This window comes from Aspergillus luchuensis, chromosome 3 (assembly GCF_016861625.1).
Source record: "Aspergillus luchuensis IFO 4308 DNA, chromosome 3, nearly complete sequence".
NCBI classification, from domain to species: domain Eukaryota; kingdom Fungi; phylum Ascomycota; class Eurotiomycetes; order Eurotiales; family Aspergillaceae; genus Aspergillus; species Aspergillus luchuensis.
Window position 1 is genome coordinate 3,834,579 of NC_054851.1, and position 22,225 is coordinate 3,856,803.

Consider the following 22,225-nt stretch of genomic DNA (forward strand, 5'->3'; position numbering starts at 1 on the left):
ATTTTACACTATTGCGAGAAATATCTACTGGAGTCAGGAAAGCAACGTAAAAGGACTAAGCAATATCTGGAAAAATCCATGCATGGATTGCCCCGCGTATATAGCCTTTGTCCCGCGGTCCTTCCCTTCTCGGAAGTATATATAGCGACCCGTCTTGTAGAACTTATCACTCCTAGTACTCATATGGAAATGAATTATCTTGTTGAAGCATCTCGTTGCTTGATAGCATTTAACAATCCTTCATCCAATTTCTGTCACACATATCAACCTTGACCAACTAACAGGGGTGAAAGCAATAGCCGGTCTCCATCTTCCGCTGTTTGTCTCCGTTTGTGACACGAACCACCGGCTGCCAGTGACTGCCCCCAGTGACATATTCACATCCTTCTTTTTCTTTTTAACTAATTATCTTCACTTACTGCTTTGAATGGGAAACACAGTCTCCTCGCATCTTCGAATGTTGATTCAGCATTGAGCAGTTTTTTGCTTCAGAATTAAGCGTAGGATAAGACCACAATGTCATCAGCTCACGCTTTCAATATGGGAGTAAATTCCGATCTTCATGGGCCTGATCAGAATCTACCCGTGGAAACAATAAAAGGGCGCGCCGTGACCATGACTGAGGATATACTACAGGAAGATGACAGATCATCGGATGAATCCGACAATGACGAGCACGAAGACCAGAGCAAAGCAGGGGTGTCACAGCAACGTATTACCCAGAACGCAAAGTTCAACGACCTGTCAGTACTTGAGTCCATAAATCGAGCATGCAAGAGCGCTAATATCCATCAAGTCTTGCACAGCGTGCTGATACAGGCCCCATCCATGAGAATAAACTCACCCATGACCTGCCAGATGCTCAGCTTTCTACTGCTCACTTGGTAGCAAAACAAGACCTCGGAATCGGTACGCTGGACCCAAGAGAGTACCAATTGGAACTATTTGAGAGGGCGAAAGCGCAGAATACAATTGCTGTACTTGATACGGGTACTATCCTCACACAAGGATGAGTTGACTTGATGCGAGCTAATGATAATGTAGGCTCTGGGAAGACTTTGATCGCAGTGTTGCTACTTAAACATACACTGGAAAAGGAGTTGAATGATCGCGCGGAGGGGAAGCAACATCGAATAGCCTTTTTCCTTGTGCGTTTCGCAATCTTCTTCTGACCTGGAATAGATGCTCTAACACGGGAACAGGTGGATAGCGTTACACTCGCATACCAACAGGCCGCGGTACTACGCAATAACTTGGATCAAAGTGTCGGGCATTTCTTTGGAGCTATGGGAACTGACCTGTGGAGCAAAAGTGTTTGGGAGCAGCACTTCCAAAAGAACATGGTGATCGTCTGTACAGCGGAGATTTTGAACCAGTGCCTGCTCAACTCCTACGTCAAGATGAGCCAAATTAACCTCCTAATATTCGATGAAGCGCACCATACAAAGAAAGATCATCCCTATGCACGGTGTGTATGGTCTGACATGAAACACGTACAAAAGCTAATTACACTTCAGCATCATACGTGAATCTTACCTTGAAGAAGACCCCTCAAAGCGTCCACGAATATTTGGGATGACTGCATCACCGATCGACACAAAAGGTGACATAGTCGACGAAGCTACGTATGTTATGAAAGTTGGAGTAACAAATGAAGTACTAATTCAAAATAGGAGACTTGAGAAGTTGCTTGACAGTAGGATAGCTACGACTTCCAACATGTCACTTCTACGGCAGGTGGTCAGGCGTCCAGTGGAGAGAGTATGGTCCTTTAACAGGTTGGAGCAACCATTTGCTACTAGCCTATATAAGCAGCTTGAAGATCGTTTTGGAGACATGGCGTGCTTGGAGGGTATATTCAGATTTGCTTGGCAGGCCAGCTCTGAGCTAGGCCGATGGTGTTCAGATCGAGCATGGGCGCGTGCTTTAGCAGATGATGTATTGCCCAAACTCGAAGGTAATGTTCGCAAGACAGCAAACTCTGAAACATCATCCGATGTGCCCGAAAGTGCTTACAAGGAGATTTTGCGGATAACGGAAGCCAGTGAGATAGTGAAGGACTATGAATTTAGCAGTCCTGAGACCTTTGGCCAACTTAGCCCCAAAGTTCAAGTGCTTCGTGAAGAGCTTGCCCACTATTTTGGACGACCGACGGAGACAAAATGCATTGTTTTCACGCAGAAGCGCTACACAGCTTTGATTCTGTCCGAACTTTTTCAAACCCTGAATATTCCCTTCATTCGGCCTGGTGTGCTTATTGGTGTCCGGTCTGGGGATTTAGCAGGAATGAACATAACGTTCCGCCAGCAATTCATTTCCTTGGTCAAGTTCAGGACCGGCGAGATCAATTGCTTGGTAAGTACTCGGATCTGTCTTCCAGTGTATCAAATGCTAACCAATCTTAGTTCGCTACATCAGTTGCTGAAGAGGGTCTAGATATTCCTGATTGTAATCTGGTCGTTAGGTATGGTGGTAACTCTGCTGTTCCCTACCGGAGTGTCTAACCTGATAAAATAGGTTTGATCTTTATCAAACGTTGATCCAATACGTGCAAAGCCGTGGGCGGGCGAGGCATTTCAATTCAACGGTAAGACCAGATGCTAGATGTGTGCTACAAAAATTAATGTCCGGAATTCTAGTATGCGAGTATGGTCGAAAGAGGAAACCTGGATCATGAGCAGAGGCTACTTGAGGTTCAAGATGCTGAAGTGAGTCCCCTAAAAACAAGAAGCTATATCTAAACTAACAGGACAGAAAATGATGCAAAACTTTTGCAGAACTCTTCCCGAGGATAGGCTATTATATGGCATTGACCACGACCTTGATACGGTGTTGCAGAAAGACGAGGGCAACAGGACTTTCAAAATCAAATCTACAGGTGCTAAGCTAACCTATCATTCAGCAACGGCGATACTTGCTCGGTACGCTAGTTCTTTGGTATGTGTGACATTTAACTAGGATTACTGTCAATTCCTAACGAGTGGCGGTCTGTAGCAATACGAAAAGGAGATCTCGGCCCAAGTAACTTATGTAGTGCTTCCTATCAACGGTGCCTTTGTTTGCGAGGTTATTCTACCGGAAAAGTCACCTATCCGAGGCCTCACAGGAAGCCCAGCAATGAAGAAGTCCATTGCGAAGCGCTCTGCGGCCTTTGATACATGTCTTTTACTTCGGAAGAACAAGTTGCTCGATGACCATTTCAATTCCATATACCATCGTCGCCTTCCGGCAATGCGAAACGCGAAACTTGCAATAACATCGAAGCGCACCAGCGAGTATGACATGATATCGAAGCCATCTTTATGGGGCCGGAAACAAGGAATGCCTCCAAAAGAGCTTTACGGCACCGTTATCACGTTCTTGCCCTCTAGTCAACTATCGCACGAGGCCAGACCTTTGCTATTGTTCACACGAGAGAGACTACCACACTTTCCACAGTTTCCCATCTTCCTCGATGACGACATAGAGACTACAATACTCACGACTCCCTTGGAAAAGCAAATTTTACTTTCAAAAGAAGAGCTTGGTGCCCTCACAGTGTTTACTCTTCGTGTTTTTCGTGACGTATTTCACAAGACTTATGACAACGAGCCCGAAAAGATGGCTTACTGGCTAGCCCCGGTAAAGGTTCAGAGCCCATGCATCCCTTCATTTGACCCAAGGCAGATCCTTGACTGGGAGAGCCTCAACTATGTGCGCGACAACGACAGTATTCCATTTTCTACGGAGACACACCCAGAGAGCTTGGTAGATCTATTTGTGTTTGATGCCTGGGATGGAAGATGCCGCTTCTTCACAATAGCGATCGAGGAGAGTCTGACTCCCTCTTCTCCTCCACCACCCTTTGTAGCCCGGCGTAGGCACATGACAGATATTATGAACTACTGCTCGAGCCTCTCCAAGAACTCCAGGGCGAAATTTTTGTCGACTTGTCACTGGGACCAACCTGTCTTAAGGGCAGAGCTCGTACGACTCCGCAGAAACCTTTTAGACAGAATGACAGACACCGAGAGAGAAGTTGAAACGAGGTGCTTCATTTGTCTTGAGCCTTTGAAAGTATCTGCTGTAAGTTTATCCTCTTTCAAACGAAAAACAGGCACTGAGCGCTAGCGAAGATCCCTGCAGCTACAGCATTCTCCTGTCTCGCATTCCCAGCAATCATCTCTAGAATTGATGCATACTTAATCTCTCTCCAAGGCTGCGAAAGCCTAAATTTCACCGTCAGGCTGGACCTCGCCCTTGAAGCATTCACAAAAGACTCCGATAATACCGAGGAGCACCGAGCTCAGCAGATACATGTCCAACGAGGAATGGGAAGAAATTATGAGCGACTGGAATTTCTCGGAGACTGTTTCCTGAAGATGGCTACCTCGATTGCTCTCTTCACACAAAACCCAGACGATGATGAGTTTGACTATCACGTAAACCGGATGTGTCTCATCTGCAACAAGAACCTCTTCAATGCAGCCGTAAAAAAGGAGATTTATAAGTATATTCGTAGTCGAGGATTTTCGAGGTAAGGATTCCTCTGCCGTATGTGAGGGTTGAACCAGAAGACTAACAGTTCCGGCAAGACATACATGGTATCCAGAGGGTCTGAAGTTACTACAAGGTAAAGACCACAGTAGAAAGGCAACCACGGAGAGCAAGCATGCCCTTGCAGAGAAAACAATTGCCGATGTTTGCGAAGCTTTGATAGGGGCGTCTCTGCTTTCCGGTGGTCCTGAACATCGATTCGACATGGCTGTCAAGGCAGTGACTACTCTGGTGAACAGCCCCAGTCACATGGCTGAGCGATGGAAGGACTACATTTCTTTATACACGATACCGAAGTATCAGCGACGAGCGGCGGATGGTGCCGAGATACACCTTTGTCGGAAGGTCGAAGAGAAGCTGAGCTACCGTTTCCGTTACCCGACGCTTCTTGGATCAGCTTTCACTCATCCTTCGTATCCATCCGCATGGGCTAAAGTGCCCTGCTATCAGCGCCTGGAGTTTCTTGGTGATTCACTGATCGATATGGTGTGCGTGGAAGACTTGTTTGCCAGGTATCCTGACCGAGACCCCCAGTGGCTCACAGAACACAAAGTAAGAACTCTTGTTCAACCATGAGTAACCAAGCATTCATTAATAACTCTGCTGTAGATGGCCATGGTATCCAACAAGTTTCTGGGTGCTTTAGCCGTGAAACTGGGGCTCCATACGCATCTAAAATACTTTAGCGCTCCGTTGCAATCTCAGATCACTCAGTACGCCGAAGAAATCCAGACAGCAGAGGGCGAGAGTGAGAGCGCGGTGGACTATTGGACTGTGACAAAAGACCCTCCTAAGGTAATGCCGCCCTTCTGCAATGCAGAACGCAGCTAACGTGGATGACCAGTGTTTGCCCGACATGGTTGAAGCGTACGTAGGAGCAGTTTTCGTCGACTCCGGTTTCAACTTCGAGGTCATTGAGGAATTCTTCCGGGATCACATCAAACCATTCTTCGAGGACATGGCAATTTATGACAGCTTCGCAAATAAGCACCCTACGGTAAGGCTGACCCTGACTGATTGTAATCTGGGCTAGATGACTGAACCGAACTAGACTTTCTTGCACAACCGACTGACTAATGAATTCGGCTGCATGAACTATTGTCTGAAAGCTGGTGAAATGCCCAGCATCGATGGCGCCCCGGCTGGGGTTTTAGCGGCCGTGATCGTGCATGATGTTGTCATTGCCGAAGGTACAGCATCATCTGGTCGCTATGCTAAAGTTAAGGCCAGTGAGAGGGCACTCGCAGTGCTGGACGAGCTATCGTCAGCAGCTTTTCAGAGAAAATATCGCTGTGATTGTCGAGAGTCAGGAGACTTGGCAAGACCCGACATTGGAACGGCTATCTGAAGGAAATTGGGACTAGGAGCTTAGTACATGCGGTGAAACAGCCTGGGTCATTAGCAGATGAAATGGTAGGTGCGTGACTCAGGATACATGTAAACAGGGGCCATGAAATTGTGCTAGCGGCAGTGTTTATATCATTCGAAATATTTATTTCCCCTCTGTCTTCCGATGTTGTGCCAGAATACGAGTAGATGCCCAAGTCGAGAGCAGTAGTTAGATAGGTGGTAGTCTATCTAGTCTAAGGGTAGATCCATGGACGCCGTCAGACCCGCCCGCTGCTGTCCGGGACGCACTAAGCCCTATCTGGATTAGCGGAAGTTCCCCCTGAAGTGTACCACTTTCTTCTGCAGCATCCGCAGCAGCAGCAGAAAACACGCCTGCCGCGTCCCCCAACTGACCACCACCCAACTCGACTGGTGGAATAGACGACGACGGAGCTTTATTATGAACATTTAGATTACTTTCTTTCTATCCTGTACAACTTTTGTTTTCTTCCGTTCTCTTCGTCCTCTTTCCCCCCATCCGTTGAACCCTCCCGGTTAATCCTCCCCATTCTAAGCCGACACCGCGCCCATTTCCCGTCAACATACAAACCAGCATTCTGTCGCGAATCCACGTCACAACCTTCGGTCGGTCTCTATGAGCTCTGCGAGCCGTCTTTCATAGAGTTACAACTATGGAGGTTGCTAACGCGGAGGTGTCAAATGGCGTCCCTGCGCCAGCGCAAACACCTTTGGTTGATTCAAATGCGGTGATCGAGTACCTGAGCGAAGTGCTGCGGGTGACTTTGGGGGCTCTGAGAAGTGAGCTTGAAAGCACCGGCAGTTTACTCTCCCCAGCAAGATACAACGAGACCGTGCAGCGGTGTACGCGATTTGCGTCGGAGTCGCAAGTTGCCCTCTATGTACAGAAGGATGTTGTGGCCTCCGAAGAAGCAAATGGAACGGAGACAGGTGAAGGTACGTTGCCTCCGCGCATACCCTGCTGCCAACTACAGCGTGCTAACAAAGAATCATCTCATGTTTCCAGACCTGTCGTCCAAATACGTCTACAACCTTTCCGCCGAGATCTCGTCCTCCTCGACCACGGTCGCTACGGTAGTTTTCATTAAACGGCCCACCGCCATTGACCCATCACTCCCCATACCATCGCAGATCCAAGTCGTGAACTTCCCTGGTCCAGCGTCGCTCAGCAATGCCCAATCCCAGCAAGGAGCGTCTCAGTCGCCCTATGAAATTCTACACTTAATGGTGCACCACGGACTGAATGCCTACTTCGAAGCCAACACTCGGAGCCAAGAAGCAGCTGGTGGCGCAAAGCCCAGGACAGATACAGAGGCAAAGACCGGCGTGTCTAGTACAAAGAAGAAATTCGCGGAACTGGAACTTGGACTTCGGCATTTGCTGCAAAATGTTGAAATCCCGGCGTTGAACCTGCCACTGCATGAGGTGGTCCAGGCTGCCCTGGTCGATGCAGAAAAGCGCGGCGTCAAGCCTTCGGTTGAACTGATCGACCCTGCCATCCTGGAGAACAGTACGTTTGTCAATAGCATCCAGAACACCGTGAATGCCTGGATCCGCTCCATCCAGACGATTACCAAGATGTCCCGCGATGCCGAGAGCGACTCGGCCGCCCAAGAGATCAACTTCTGGCTATCCATGGAAACCGCACTTGAAGGAATCGAGAACCAGTTGCGGGGTGACGGAGTTCAGCTAACGATGGATATCCTCCGACATGCGAAGCGTTATCAGGCCACTCTTAGTTTCGTAGCCGACACAGGTCTTCGCGAAGCAACTGATCTTGTGCAGAAGTACAACCAGCTCATGCGGGATTTCCCGCTCGACGAACTTCTCTCGGCCACTACCCTGCAGAAGGTGCAAGAGTCTCTTAACTTGATCTTCAACCATCTGAACAAAAAGTTGAAGATCTGTCCCTACCCGATCAAGCGTGCTCTTGCTCTTGTGGAAGCCATCTCTGGGGACCTAGACAACCAGATTCACTCCTTGCTCCAGGGCCGGACCATTTTGCACTTGGACTACCGTGAGTTCCGTTCTCTTATGAAGACTGCTGGTGCGATTTGGCGGACTTGGGACGAAAACCTGAAGGAGTTCACCAATGTCGCTCGAGAGTCTACTAGACGCCGGAACGAGAAGTTCATCCCCATCAAAATCGCCGCGCGCCATGAGAAGACGCAGGAAAGATTGAAATATATCAACACATTCCGGGTCAACCATGAGCAGTTGCAGCGAACGATCGTCAACGTCCTTGGTCCGAAGACTTCGTCTGCGGGAGATACGGCTGCCGGAGCTGGTTCTGACGGGGCCGTTATCGTTGAGGAAATTGGCGACGTCGACGCAGTTGAAGAGGTGGCGCAAGCTTACGCCGCTCTGCGGAACGTGGATGTGCTCGATGTTTCTCCCGAAGGAACTCAGCAGTGGATCAAGGAGGAGATCGCGTACAATGAACGTACCTCCCGCGTTGAGAACTCAATCATTGCCCGTCTGCGTGATCGTCTTGCTACCGCAAAGAACGCAAACGAGATGTTCCGCGTCTTCTCAAAGTTCAACGCTCTTCTCGTCCGCCCAAAGATTCGCGGTGCAATCGGCGAGTACCAAACTCAGCTCATCGAAAACGTCAAGCAGGACATTTCTTCGCTGCATGAGCGGTTCAAGCAACAGTATGGCCACTCTGAAGCACATGCTATGGCGCAATTGCGAGATCTGCCCCCCGTGTCAGGCGCCATCGTCTGGGCACGCCAGATTGAGCATCAGTTGGATGGCTATATGGGCAAGGTAGCAAACGTGCTTGGAGAGGACTGGGCCTTGCATTCCGAAGGTCAGAAGCTTCTGGCCGAGAGCAACTTGTTCCGGAAGAAGTTGGATACTCGACCAGTCTTTGAATCGTGGCTGCATGACGTGCAGAGACGGCATATCACGATCTCGGGACGTCTCTTCAACATCATTCGTAACCGAGCCGCAGGAAACACGTTTGAGCTGACCGTCAATTTCGACGCGCAGATTATTGCTCTTTTCAAGGAGGTCAGAAACCTCATCTGGCTCAACTTCCAGGTACCTCATGCGGTGAGCAACATCTCGAAGGAAGCCAAGCGCGTGTATCCGTACGCCATTAGTTTGATGGAAAGCGTCAGAACCTTGCTCCAGACCAATCGCTCTATTGCGGCCATGACTGAAGTTGCGATTCTTCTGAACGGCTACGTCAATGACACCCAAAGTATGATCATAAAGGGTGTTCCCCTCCGTTGGGAATCGTTTGTGCATTCCTACGAACTTCATGTCAAGCAGTCAGCATTGGCTAATGGAGCCATTGACGCGGCCATCCCAACCAGGGGCGAGAGCAAGCATGTTCAATTCGTTCGGGAGTTCGCTGGGTCGGCATCTGTACTCCAGTCGAAGACAGCTGTTTTGGCTTCGATAAACGAAAGCATCCAGAAGGCAACCCATGAACTCAAGACTTGCCCTTACGAAGCGGCTGCATTTAGGCAGCGCCTGGACGCCATCCAAGTTGCCGTCGATAAGCTGAACCTCGAGAACTATGTTAACCTTGGTTATTGGGTGGCCAATTTGAATCAGAAGATCGAAGGCATCTTGCGGGAACGTCTTCATCGTGCTATTCGCGAGTGGATCAACTCCTTCCAGGAAGCAACCCACAGCTCGCAGAGCCTTCAAACGTCCAGCGGAGTGCAGACAGGTGAAGGAGAGACGCTCTCGTACAACATCGAATTCCCAGAGCTCACCCACGAGATCTCCATGCGCAACCAGTTCCTCCATCTTGACCCACCGCTCCAATATGCTCGCGCGAGTTGGTTCGCGCACTTTGATAACTGGCTTGGTGTGATCTGCAACCTCGAGAAGATCAAATCATCTCGTTATCAAATCTCGATTGACGTACAGAAGGTCCAGTTGTCTGAAGCATGCTTCGCCACTCTCCCACAGCACTGCACCAACGAGTTGGGTCAAGTCTACAATGCAGTCGAATCGAGGTTGAGTGAAGTATCTGCATATGTCGACAAGTGGCTGCAGTTCCAGTCCCTTTGGGACTTGCAGTCCGAACAAGTCTATGACATTCTGGGTGACGATCTGTCTCAGTGGCTCCAGCTACTTCAGGAGATTCGCAAGAGCCGTGCTACGTTCGACACTTCGGAAGTGAGCAAGTCGTTCGGAAATATTAAGATCGATTACGAGCAGGTTCAGACACGGGTCAATGCAAAGTATGACCAGTGGCAGCATGAGATCTTGCTGAGATTCGGCTCCAAGCTCGGTGGCCGGATGAGAGAGGTTCATTCTGAAATCGCCGCTGCCCGACGCGATCTTGAAGGCCAGACCCTGGAGGCTGCCTCCACGGCCCATGCGGTTTCATTCATCACGATTGTTCAGCAATGCAAACGCAAGGCAAAGGTTTGGGAACCGGAGGTTGACCTTTTCCGGCAAGGCCAGGCCACACTCGCACGCCAACGCTATCAGTTCCCTAGTGATTGGCTTCACGTCGAAAACGTCGATGGTGAATGGGCCGCGCTGAACGAATTGCTTGCACGAAAGAGCAAGATCGTCCAGGACCAGACAGAAGGATTGCGCGCAAAGATCTCGGCAGAGGACAAGGTTATCAGCGACAAGATCACAGAAGTTATCAGCCAGTGGAACGAGGAAAAGCCTGTGTCTGGTACCATTCCCCCCGAAGAAGCATCTCGTACTTTGAGCATGTTCCAGTCTCGACTCGAATCTCTCCAATCCGAATATGAAATGGTCTCGAAGGCGAAAGAGGCTCTTGATCTCCCGGCCGGCGTTGAATCTTCTCTGCCTGCGATCCTGGAAGAGGTCCAGGATTTCATGTCTGTCTGGGCCGCTTTATCGACTATCTGGAAGAGCCTCAATGACCTTAGGGACATGCTTTGGACAAGCGTGCAACCGAGAAAGCTTCGTCAATCCATCGATGGCTTGATCAAGATGACCAAGGAAATGCCTAGTCGGATGCGCCAATACGCGGCCTTCGAACATATTCAGAATGTTCTGCGTCAGCTGCTGAAGGTCAACCCCTTACTCTCTGACATGAAGTCTGAGGCTGTCCGTGAGAGACACTGGCAAAAGATCTACAAGGCCCTGAAGCCAGGCAAGCGATTCTCTCTCGTGTCGCTGACTCTCGGTGATGTGTGGGACCTCCAGCTCACTGCGAGCGAGGTTATTATACGCGATATCATCGCACAGGCGCAGGGTGAAATGGCACTGGAGGAGTTCTTGAAATCCGTGCGTGAGACATGGCAGAACTATTCGCTGGACCTGATCAACTACCAGAACAAGTGCCGACTCATTCGCGGGTTCGACGATTTGTTCGCAAAGTGCAGTGAGAACCTGAACTCCCTTCAGGCGATGAAGCATTCTCCATACTACAAAGAGTTCGAGGAAGAAGCTACATCCTGGGAAGACAAGTTGAACAGAGTGCACGTTCTTTTCGATGTCTGGATCGATGTCCAGAGACAGTGGGTCTATCTTGAAGGTGTCTTCACTGGTAACGCGGACATCAAGCACCTTCTTCCCCTTGAGTCCAGTCGCTTCCAAAACATTAACTCCGAATTCTTCGCTGTAATGAAGAAGGTGTATAAGTCTCCCTTTGTACTGGATGTACTGGCCATCAATGGTGTACAGAAATCCTTGGAAAGATTGGCCGAGCTGCTGAACAAGATCCAGAAGGCGCTGGGTGAGTATCTTGAGCGTGAGCGTGTATCGTTCCCTCGCTTCTACTTTGTTGGTGATGAGGATCTTCTGGAAATCATCGGTAACTCCAACGACATCGTCCGGGTGGCGAAGCACTTCAAGAAGATGTTCGCTGGTTTGTCCGGTGTACTCATGGATGACGACAACAACATCGTTGGCTTTACTTCGAAGGAAGGCGAAGAGGTCCGCTTGAAGAAGGAAGTCAATCTCGTCAAAACGCCCAGAATTAACGACTGGCTTACTGCTATTGAGACCAACATGAAGTTGACGCTGGCCGAGCTTCTTGCTGAAGCCGTGGAGCAGTTCGAGCCGCTTTACAACGCCTCAGAAGTTGACCAGACTGCTTTCAACGACTTCCTCGCGAACTACCCGGCGCAAATCGTTGTTCTTGCCAGTCAGGTTGTTTGGACCAGCGCTGTCCAGAGAAGCCTGGAGAACGGTGGCAGCACTCTTCAATCTTTGTTCGACGCCCAGGTTCGGATTCTGGAGCTGCTCGCTGCCACTGTCCTTGGTGAACTGGATGCAATTAGTCGAAAGAAGTGTGAGCATATGATCACCGAGTTTGTTCACCAGCGCGATGTTATTTCCAAACTTGTTACTGCGAACGCTACCACACCCATGCACTACCTCTGGCTCCTTCAGATGCGTTATGTTTACCAACCCGAAGGGGACTTCCTTCAAAGACTGTACGTTCATATGGCAAATGCGAAGTTGAACTATGGCTTTGAATACCTGGGAGTCCCGGAACGTCTTGTCCGCACGCCTCTCACGGATCGCTGTTTCTTGACACTTACCCAAGCTCTGTGCCAGAGACTTGGTGGTTCGCCTTATGGACCGGCTGGTACTGGTAAGACCGAGTCTGTTAAAGCGCTCGGTCTTCAACTGGGACGCTTCACTCTTGTCTTCTGTTGTGACGACACCTTCGATTTCCAGGCCATGGGCCGAATCTTCCTTGGTATCTGCCAAGTTGGTGCCTGGGGTTGTTTCGATGAGTTCAACCGTCTCGAGGAGAGAATCCTCTCTGCTGTTTCCCAACAAATCCAAAACATCCAAATTGGTCTCAAGAACGGTGAGACTGATGAAAAGGCTCAGATTGAACTGGTTGGCAGACGGTTGTCTGTGAACCCCAACACTGGTATTTTCATTACTATGAACCCTGGATATGCTGGACGGTCCAACCTTCCCGACAACTTGAAGAAACTGTTCAGGAGCGTTGCAATGTCTAAGCCCGACAAGGAGTTGATCACCGAAGTCATGCTCTTTTCTCAAGGTTTCAAGCAAGCCAAGCAGTTGTCGAAGCAGACCGTGCCCTTCTTCGACCATTGCTCTACACAACTGTCGAAACAGGCACACTACGACTTTGGTCTTCGTGCTTTGAAAAGTGTTCTCGTGAGCTCCGGAGGACTCAAGCGTACTAGAATTGCCAGTTCCGAGGAGGACCTGGGACCTGATGAAGTTATCGAGCCCCAGATCATCGTTCAGAGTCTTCGGGAGACCATTGCTCCTAAGCTGGTTCGGGAAGATGTGGACAGGATGCTGGAGATTCAGAAGCAAGACTTCGCCGGTGTGGAGTACGTGCCAGCCAACTACGAGAAACTTACGGCGGCAATCCGCGACATCGCCAAGGAACAGCATTTTGTCGACAGCGAGATGTGGATCACCAAGGCTCTGCAGCTCTACCAAATCCAGAGCATCCATCATGGTGTTATGATGGTTGGAAAGTCCGGTTCCGGAAAGTCTGCTGCATGGAAGATACTCCTTCAGGCTCTGCAGCGTACCGAGGGCGTTGAAAGCGTTTCCCACATCATTGACTCCAAGGTCATGTCTAAGGAAGCTCTCTACGGTAGCCTGGACGCCACCACCAGAGAATGGACTGATGGTTTGTTCACCGGCATTCTGAGAAAGATCGTGGACAACCTTAGAGGCGAAGATTCCAAGCGGCACTGGATCGTTTTTGACGGTGATGTCGACCCAGAGTGGGTTGAAAACTTGAACAGTGTGCTTGATGATAACAAACTTTTGACACTTCCCAACGGTGAACGTCTGAATCTGCCGCCCAATGTTCGTATCATGTTCGAAGTCGAAACCCTGAAGTACGCTACTCTGGCCACGGTCAGTCGTTGTGGTATGGTCTGGTTTAATGACGATACTGTCACGCCTTCTATGATGATTTCGAACTACGTCGAGTCTCTCAGAACGCGGACTTTCGAAGACCTGGATGACGACAGTGCTCCCTCTGGTCAAGCTGCCATCAAGACTCAGGATGCCCAGGATATGCTGGCCACCATCCTGAAGCATTTGTTGCAGACCGAAGACCTCGTCCTGCAGGCCCTCGAGGAGGCCAAGAAGTACAACCATATTATGGAGTATACTTTCATTCGCGCCCTCAACACTTTGTTCAGTCTTCTGAACAAGGCCTGCCGCAATGTTCTCGAGTATAACATCCAACATGTCGACTTCCCCCTTGACTACGACCAGATCGAGGCTTATATCTCTAAGAAGCTTCTTCTTGCGCTGGTTTGGTCATTTACCGGTGACTGTCCCCTTGCGGATCGCCAGTCTTTCGGACAGTTCGTATCTGCATTGACTACTACCGATCTACCACCTGATGGTGCAGCATCTATCATTGACTTCGATATCACCCTGCCCAAGTGCGAATGGACGAGCTGGCAGTCCCAGGTTCCTACTATCGAAATCAACACACACTCCATCACACAGACCGATGTGGTCATTCCTACTGTGGACACTGTTCGTCATGAAGATGTTCTGTACTCTTGGCTCGCCGAGCACAAGCCTTTGCTGCTTTGCGGTCCTCCAGGTTCCGGTAAAACCATGACTCTGTTCGCTGCTCTCCGCAAGCTTCCAAACATGGAAGTGGTCGGCCTCAACTTCTCGAGTGCTACCACTCCTGACCTCCTGATCAAGACATTCGAACAGTACTGTGAATACAAGAAGACGCTGAATGGAGTCGTGATGTCCCCTAACCAGATTGGTCGCTGGTTGGTCATCTTCTGTGACGAGATCAACCTTCCAGCTCCTGACCGTTACGGAACCCAACGCGCAATCTCCTTCTTGAGACAACTGGTCGAGCAGAACGGCTTCTGGAGAACATCGGACAAGACCTGGGTTACCTTGGACCGCATTCAGTTCGTGGGCGCCTGTAACCCTCCTACCGATGCTGGACGTACAGCCATGGCAGAGAGATTCCTGCGCCATGCTCCTTTGGTCATGGTCGACTACCCAGGAGAGGTTTCGTTGAACCAGATTTACGGAACGTTCAACTCGGCCATTCTGAAGATCCTTCCTTTGTTGCGCGGATACTCTGAATCCCTTACTAAGGCCATGGTGCAATTCTATTTGGAGTCTCAAGCTAGGTTCACACCCAAGATTCAGCCTCATTATGTTTACTCGCCTCGTGAACTTACGAGATGGGTGCGTGGTGTGTATGAAGCTATCAAGCCCCTCGAGACTCTCTCTGTCGAAGGCCTGGTTCGCATCTGGGCGCACGAAGCTCTGCGACTGTTCCAGGATCGTCTGGTTACGGAAGACGAACGGAATTGGACCGCAGACGCTGTTCGGCGCATTGCCCTCGACAATTTCCCCACTATTGATGACCAGGAGGCTCTGAAGGGTCCAATCTTGTTCTCTAACTGGCTGTCTAAGAACTACGTGCCTGTTGAACAGGAGAGACTGCGTGATTTCGTCAAGGCTCGTCTGAAGACATTCTGTGACGAAGAGGTCGACGTTCCCCTCGTGCTGTTCAATGATGTCCTGGAGCATGCGTTGCGCATCGACCGTGTCTTCCGCCAGCCTCAGGGTCACCTCATTCTCATTGGAGTTAGTGGTAGTGGTAAGACAACGCTGTCTCGTTTCGTTGCTTGGATGAATGGTTTGAAGGTGTTCCAGATCAAGGTGCATGGTAAATATTCATCGGAAGACTTCGATGACGATCTGAGAACCGTACTTCGTCGCGCCGGTTGCAAGGGCGAAAAGATTTGTTTCATCATGGACGAATCGAACGTCCTCGATTCTGGTTTCCTGGAACGCATGAACACTCTGCTTGCAAACGCGGAGGTGCCTGGTCTGTTCGAAGGAGACGAATTCTCGTCTTTGATGACCGCTTGCAAGGAGGGAGCCCAACGCCAAGGTCTCCTTCTCGACACGCAAGAGGAACTCTACAAGTGGTTCACTTCCCAGATCGTCAAGAACCTGCATGTCGTGTTCACGATGAATCCCCCCGAGGAAGGCCTTTCTTCGAAGGCTGCAACCAGTCCTGCCCTGTTCAACAGATGTGTACTCAACTGGATGGGCGATTGGTCAGACCAGGCTCTCTTCCAAGTTGGCTCTGAACTCACGCAATCCGTCGACTTGGATAAGCCGAACTTTATTGCTCCTGACAGTATCCCCGTGGCCTACCGCGAGTTGAGCCTGCCAGCCTCTCATAGAGACACAGTCATCAACGCCATGGTTTACATCCATTACTCGCTGCAAAGATTCAACCAGCGTTTGCAGAAGCAACAAGGACGCACGACTTTCTTGACTCCGCGCCACTACCTCGATTTTGTTGCTCAGTACGTGAAGCTCTTCAACGAGAAGCGCGAAGACCTCGAGGAACAACAGAGACACTTGAACGTTGGTCTCGAAAAACTGAGAGATACCGTCGATAAGGTCAGCGATCTTCGAGCCAGTCTTGCCCAGAAGAAGACGCAGCTGGAGAAGAAGGACACGGAAGCAAACGATAAATTACAGAAGATGGTCGCAGACCAGCGAGAGGCAGAACAACGTAAAGCAGTTTCTCTCGAGGTTCAAGCTGCTTTGGAGAAGCAGGAGGAGGTAGTGGCTTCCCGAAGGGAAGTTGTGCTCAGTGACCTTGCTAAAGCTGAGCCTGCCGTCATTGAGGCTCAGAAGAGTGTCAGCAACATTAAGCGCCAGCATCTTACTGAAGTCCGTTCCATGGGTAATCCTCCTGCTAGCGTTCGACTGGCGCTTGAAGCCGTCTGCACCCTGCTTGGCCACAAGGTCGACAGCTGGAAGACGATCCAGGGTATTATAAGAAGAGATGACTTTATTGCTAGCATCGTCAACTACGACAACGAAAGACAGATGACTAGGAATCACAGGATCAAGATGCGGAACGAATTCCTTTCCAAGGAAGATTTCACCTATGAGAGAGTCAACAGGGCAAGTAAGGCCTGCGGTCCTTTGGTGCAATGGGTCGAAGCTCAGGTGAACTACTCCGAGATCTTGGACCGTGTTGGACCTCTGCGTGAAGAGGTTGATCAGCTCGAGGAACAAGCCCTGCAGACCAAGGCCGAGGCCCAAACCATTGAGAACACCATCAAGGGTCTTGAAGACAGTATCGCTACATACAAGGCTGAATATGCTGCGCTTATTAGCGAAACTCAAGCGATCAAGACGGAGATGTCCAGAGTGCAGTTCAAGGTTGATCGAAGTGTGCGCTTGCTCGACAGTTTGTCATCAGAGCGGACCCGTTGGGAGGAGGGAAGCAGGTCTTTTGAAACTCAAATCAGCACTCTTGTTGGAGATGTCCTCATCGCGGCAGCCTTCCTTGCTTATGCTGGTTTCTACGATCAACAGTTCCGTAAGGCCATGATTGATGAATGGGTCACTCACCTGACGCAAGCGGGCATCAACTTCAAGCCACACAACCCGATTACCGAGTACTTGTCCAATGCCGATGAACGTTTGGCTTGGCAGGACCACTCGCTGCCGGTTGATGACCTTTGCACCGAGAACGCCATCGTTCTGAAACGCTACAACCGGTACCCCTTGATCATCGATCCTTCGGGCCGTGTCACCGAGTTCTTGGAGAAGGAGAGCACCGACAGGAAGCTCACTGTTACTAGCTTCTTGGATGATTCGTTTGTCAAGCAACTGGAGAGTGCTCTGCGTTTCGGAAACCCCATCCTCATCCAGGATGCTGAGCATCTTGATCCTATTCTCAACCATGTTCTCAACAAGGAATACCAGAAGACGGGTGGTCGTGTTCTCATTCAACTCGGAAAGCAGGAGATCGATTTCTCGCCATCCTTCAAGCTCTTCCTGTCGACAAGAGATCCTTCTGCCACCTTCCCACCGGACGTATGCAGTCGCACAACCTTTGTCAACTTCACTGTCACGCAGAGCAGTTTGCAGACCCAGTCTCTCAACGAGGTCCTAAAGTTCGAGCGTCCAGATGTAGACGCGCGTCGTACCGATCTGGTCAAGTTGCAGGGCGAGTTCAAGATCCACCTGCGTCAGCTCGAGAAGCGACTCTTGCAAGCACTGAACGAGTCGCGCGGTAACATTCTTGACGATGACAATGTCATCGAGACCCTCGAGACTCTGAAGAAGGAGGCAGCAGAAATCTCCAAGAAGATGGTGGAAACCGAGGGAGTCATGACCGAAGTTGAAAATATCACGCTCAACTACAGCATCATTGCCCGTTCTTGCAGTGCTGTTTTCGCAGTCCTAGAGCAACTGCACCATGTCAACCATTTCTACCAGTTCTCCCTGCAGTTTTTCGTTGATATCTTCAATTCTGTTCTCTACCAGAACAAGCGCCTCGCACAAGAAAAGGACCACGCAGCACGCGTGCAGATCATTCTTCGAGACCTCTTCGTGACAACTTACCAGCGTACTTCATTGGGACTGATCCAGAAGGACCGCATTACATTTGCTATGCTTCTTGCCCAAGCAGCCCCCTACCCTATGGACAAGAGGATCATCGATATGATCCTTGATGAGTCGATGGAGAGTGTGGACCTGTCAACTTCACCTGAACTCAAGGAGCAGGTCTTGAACAAGATTGCCAATATGTCGCTCTACAAGTCGATCTTCCCTGCGATCACCACCGAGCAATGGGAGCAGTTCTTTAGCGATGAGCTCGCGGAGAACTCAATCCCTGTTGTCTGGGAAGAGACCACAGAGAACATTGACAGGCTGCTGCGCTCATTGTTGCTTGTGAAGCTCTGCAGAATGGACAGATTCGTGCCAACTGCGGAGCGCTTCATCGAGGCCGTCTTTGGCAGAGAACTCTTCGAGGGAAGCACCGACTTGAAGGATATTGTTAGCCAAGTCACAGCAACTACACCAATCGCCCTCAGCTCCAGCCCTGGTTTCGACGCCAGTTACAAGGTCGATGCTCTTGTCGAGCGCATGAACGCAACCTGCGCCAACATCGCGATGGGTTCAAACGAAGGTCTTGAGAGTGCTGATAAGGCAATCAGCAATGCAGCTGCCGCAGGTAACTGGGTTCAAGTCAAGAACGTACACCTGGCGCCATCATGGCTGCAAAGCTTGGAGAAGAGGCTCGAGTCCCTCAAGCCTCACAAGGACTTCAGACTCTTCCTTTCGATGGAATCAAGTCCCAAGATCCCAGTCAACCTCCTCCGTGCTTCTCGCGTGCTCATGTACGAGCAGCCTGCTGGTGTGCGCGCCAACATGAAGGATTCTCTGTCCTCGTTGTCTACCCGGGCCTCCAAGGCACCGGTCGAAAAGGCTCGTGTCTACCTCCTTCTGTGCTTCTTGCATGCAGTGGTGCAGGAGCGACTTCGCTACGCCCCGAGCCTGGGCTGGAAGGGATTCTGGGAGTTTAACGACAGTGATGTAAGCCGAACCACCTCAACCCCCTTTTTCAGGACATCCCACTAACATGATCACTTTAGTACGAATGCTCTGCCCACATCATCGACTACTGGGTCGACACCATCGCTCAAGGCCGATCCAACGTGGCTCCTCAGAAACTGCCCTGGGACATGATCCGCACCCTCGTGACCGAGACCTACGGCGGCAAGGTCGATGACTTCGCCGACTTTAAGCAGCTCGAGAGCCTGGTGACTAATCTTCTTACACCGGCCGCTTTCGAGGACGAGCACAAGATCGTTTCTGGTGTCGAGAATGACGACTGTCTTACCCTGCCTGGTGGAACAAGCATTCGGGACTTTGTCGAATGGGTCAATAAACTACCGGAGCGTGAACCCCCGACGTACTTGGGTCTGCCGGCTAATGCGGAGAAATTGCTCCTGGTCGGGCATGGTAATAAGATGATTTCGGATCTGTCTAGAGTGACGACGCTGTTGGATGAGGGAGAGCAGTTGATGATTGAGGCTTGATTTGAGGGGCATAATAGAATTTTGGGGTTGTGAGACATCGCTTGTTTATCCTGTATCTGATAGATTATACATTGCGTTCAATTTTAGATCGTTGGTCTACTCTAATTCTCTTGATTGTATGTTTTCTGCTACCATTTCTGGTGATGCCAATGCCATACGAAATGGATAGACGAGTGTCTTAAAGGTCAATCTTCATTCTGTTGCTAGCTTGCTATATCTAACTAAGATGGTCGGGTGGTTGCTTCCGGCAGAACAAGCGAGCAAGGTTCGCCCAAGTGTGTTGGTGCCGGCACCAACAACTTCCCCCTCGACGAACGGAGAACAAGAAAAGCAGTCCCTTAGTGTTATCGATGTTGATGTTTCGTTCGCCTTCAATATGGGACGATACTGATTAACTAGATAACAATAGAGCAGAAACAAAGCTTATAGAACAAAGAAAGAGTCAATTCAAATAGTCTAATTAAAATCATTACTAACAAGAAACATACGAGCAGAATAAGTTAGAGATTATTGGGGTCGACCTCCTAGTAGATAGTGTTGACGAAACCCATGTCCTGGAAGGTAATATGGCGTAGGGTTCTTGAAGGTGCAACTTTAGTAATTTGTATGGCTGCTCCGTGCTGGAGCAAACGGATCTAATTCTAAGCGAACACAGCAGAAGAAGATGATGAAGGCAACCTGGCAGATAGTTGTTCAATTTTTCGTTACTACCAAGGATGCTTTCTAAACAGGTAGAAGAAAAGGAGAGGGCACTACCCGATTAAGTAGGCACGTTGCAATGGCCCTTTGGGGAATGAATAGGTCTTATGTGTTGCGATGCCAAGTCTGAATGAGTGAGTATTAGTATTTGGTTGTATAGATGCATAAATAGTAGAAGGCCGATGCTACCAAGATTTCCGCAAGATTGGATCAAACATGCATCTTTGAGAAGTTAAATCAATAAAAGGGCGATAAATTTCCAAGCGAGGTATCTTCAACCCCCCTGCAGATATGATATTCTATATTTCGTTTCGCCCCATGTAGGCAAATCCAGCATGGCAAACGCTCTGGTACAACCTGGGCCTCCTGCATGTACCTCAACCATCTAGGGTCGTATTCAGAGAGCGATATCTATATATGATATTGATAATTCTCTCTTTCTCCCAGTTGGCCTATCTGATATATTCAGCTATGGGCGACCCCCGCACATGGGGAATGCTTTACCCATGCTACCATCTCGGCCACCTCTTGTAGAGTGATATTCAGATAGTGTGAAATTCCTTCAGGACGATGTCTGTATATCTTCATGGATTCTTCGTACTTCTCAGATCGATAATTATGCTGTAGGACAGTAGCAATGATTCCTGCCCGATATGTGTTCTGAGGATTCCTAGGACATATACTATCATAAAATATAATCATCCCAAAGAATGCTGGCCTGCATCTAGTGTAAAGACTATTTATCTCTTCCCGGAACTCCGTAGACGGAGCAATTTACCCTAAGCCAGGAAGGGGTTTAGTGTAGCAGATATGTCAATATGGTGCGTATAGTAGGCAGCGTGCTAGATTAATCCCTTAGCTAATATGGATAGGCTTCTGCATATAGGTTCGGTGATCTGCGATGTTATTCAGTCGAATGTCGGGATATTTACTGCATTCCGGCAACAGCCTTGATGGTACTCACGAAGTTATCCAAGGCGGAAATCTAGCTGATATATCCAGTATCACCGGGCAGGAAATGCACATTCTCGTAAAGATGGCGCTCCTTGAGAGTTGCGTGGAGGAGGCCAGGGTGAGAGATTGCCTGGACTAGAAGGGTACGCCGAGCCGCAATGAAATTTCCATAGTACTCGAAGTTGGCACACTGTCGAATCCCCTGTGATCGATTCCTTTTTTTCGCGGGGGGGGCAAGGATATCTGGGACCCATATATGGTTATCGTATTCATTTGAGACCAGTGCAATTGTAGCAGCTACACGTAGTGTTTGTATGATGATTATGTTGATTGTTGCCCTAACGGAGGTTGAGGGATCCTCGAAGCTATACTAGAGATGATGGCCTAACCATACCAATAAGGAAGGGACAGAATTATGTGACAGCAATGAGATATTCTCCAAGGATAGCGAGCACCAAGCTCATCATCCGGGATATCTTTAGCATCCCTGCCAGGTCATGACTTCTGGCTGTAGTATAGGACCATAGTTACATATACTATGTTATATAGCTGGATTGATTCTTCTTGATATTAGCAGTCATACTAGTAGTCTCTCCAGATACATAATAAGCTTCAAAGCTGGATATGGATATGGAGAAGAAGGAGAAGAAAGACAGGTTGGAAGGAGATATTTATATTGCTGCTACAGACTACAATGCACTTTTAACACAGTGAAGAGTAGGATAGTACAGTGAAGTGTAAAGATTGAAAAGAATGCTACCTATTCACAAAACCTATTCCCAGTAGGTTTGTTGGGGAATAGATATATCAGTATCACTGAATGAAGAATGGAGGTCTACTGCCTAGTTCGT

At 49.4% G+C, this 22,225-nt stretch overlaps 2 protein-coding genes across 2 annotated transcripts; both read left to right on the plus strand.

Moving 5' to 3' along the window:
- Positions 1-540: 540 nt before the first annotated feature.
- On the plus strand, positions 541-5,884 carry DCL1 (putative RNA helicase/RNAse III; the record flags this gene model as incomplete). The annotated part of the gene is made up of 16 exons (XM_041687898.1): positions 541-743; positions 797-990; positions 1,045-1,148; positions 1,203-1,468; positions 1,518-1,625; positions 1,674-2,355; positions 2,406-2,464; positions 2,518-2,587; positions 2,640-2,708; positions 2,755-2,937; positions 2,995-4,065; positions 4,116-4,516; positions 4,575-5,088; positions 5,146-5,331; positions 5,381-5,533; positions 5,588-5,884. The coding sequence occupies 16 exons, from the start codon at positions 541-543 to the stop codon at positions 5,882-5,884; spliced, it is 4,560 nt and encodes a 1,519-aa protein (XP_041541736.1).
- Positions 5,885-6,557: 673 nt separating this feature from the next.
- Positions 6,558-19,721, plus strand: AKAW2_31290S (dynein heavy chain; the record flags this gene model as incomplete). The annotated part of the gene is made up of 3 exons (XM_041687899.1): positions 6,558-6,840; positions 6,911-19,215; positions 19,275-19,721. 3 exons carry the CDS (start codon positions 6,558-6,560, stop codon positions 19,719-19,721), a joined length of 13,035 nt encoding a protein of 4,344 aa, XP_041541737.1.
- Positions 19,722-22,225: the final 2,504 nt, after the last annotated feature.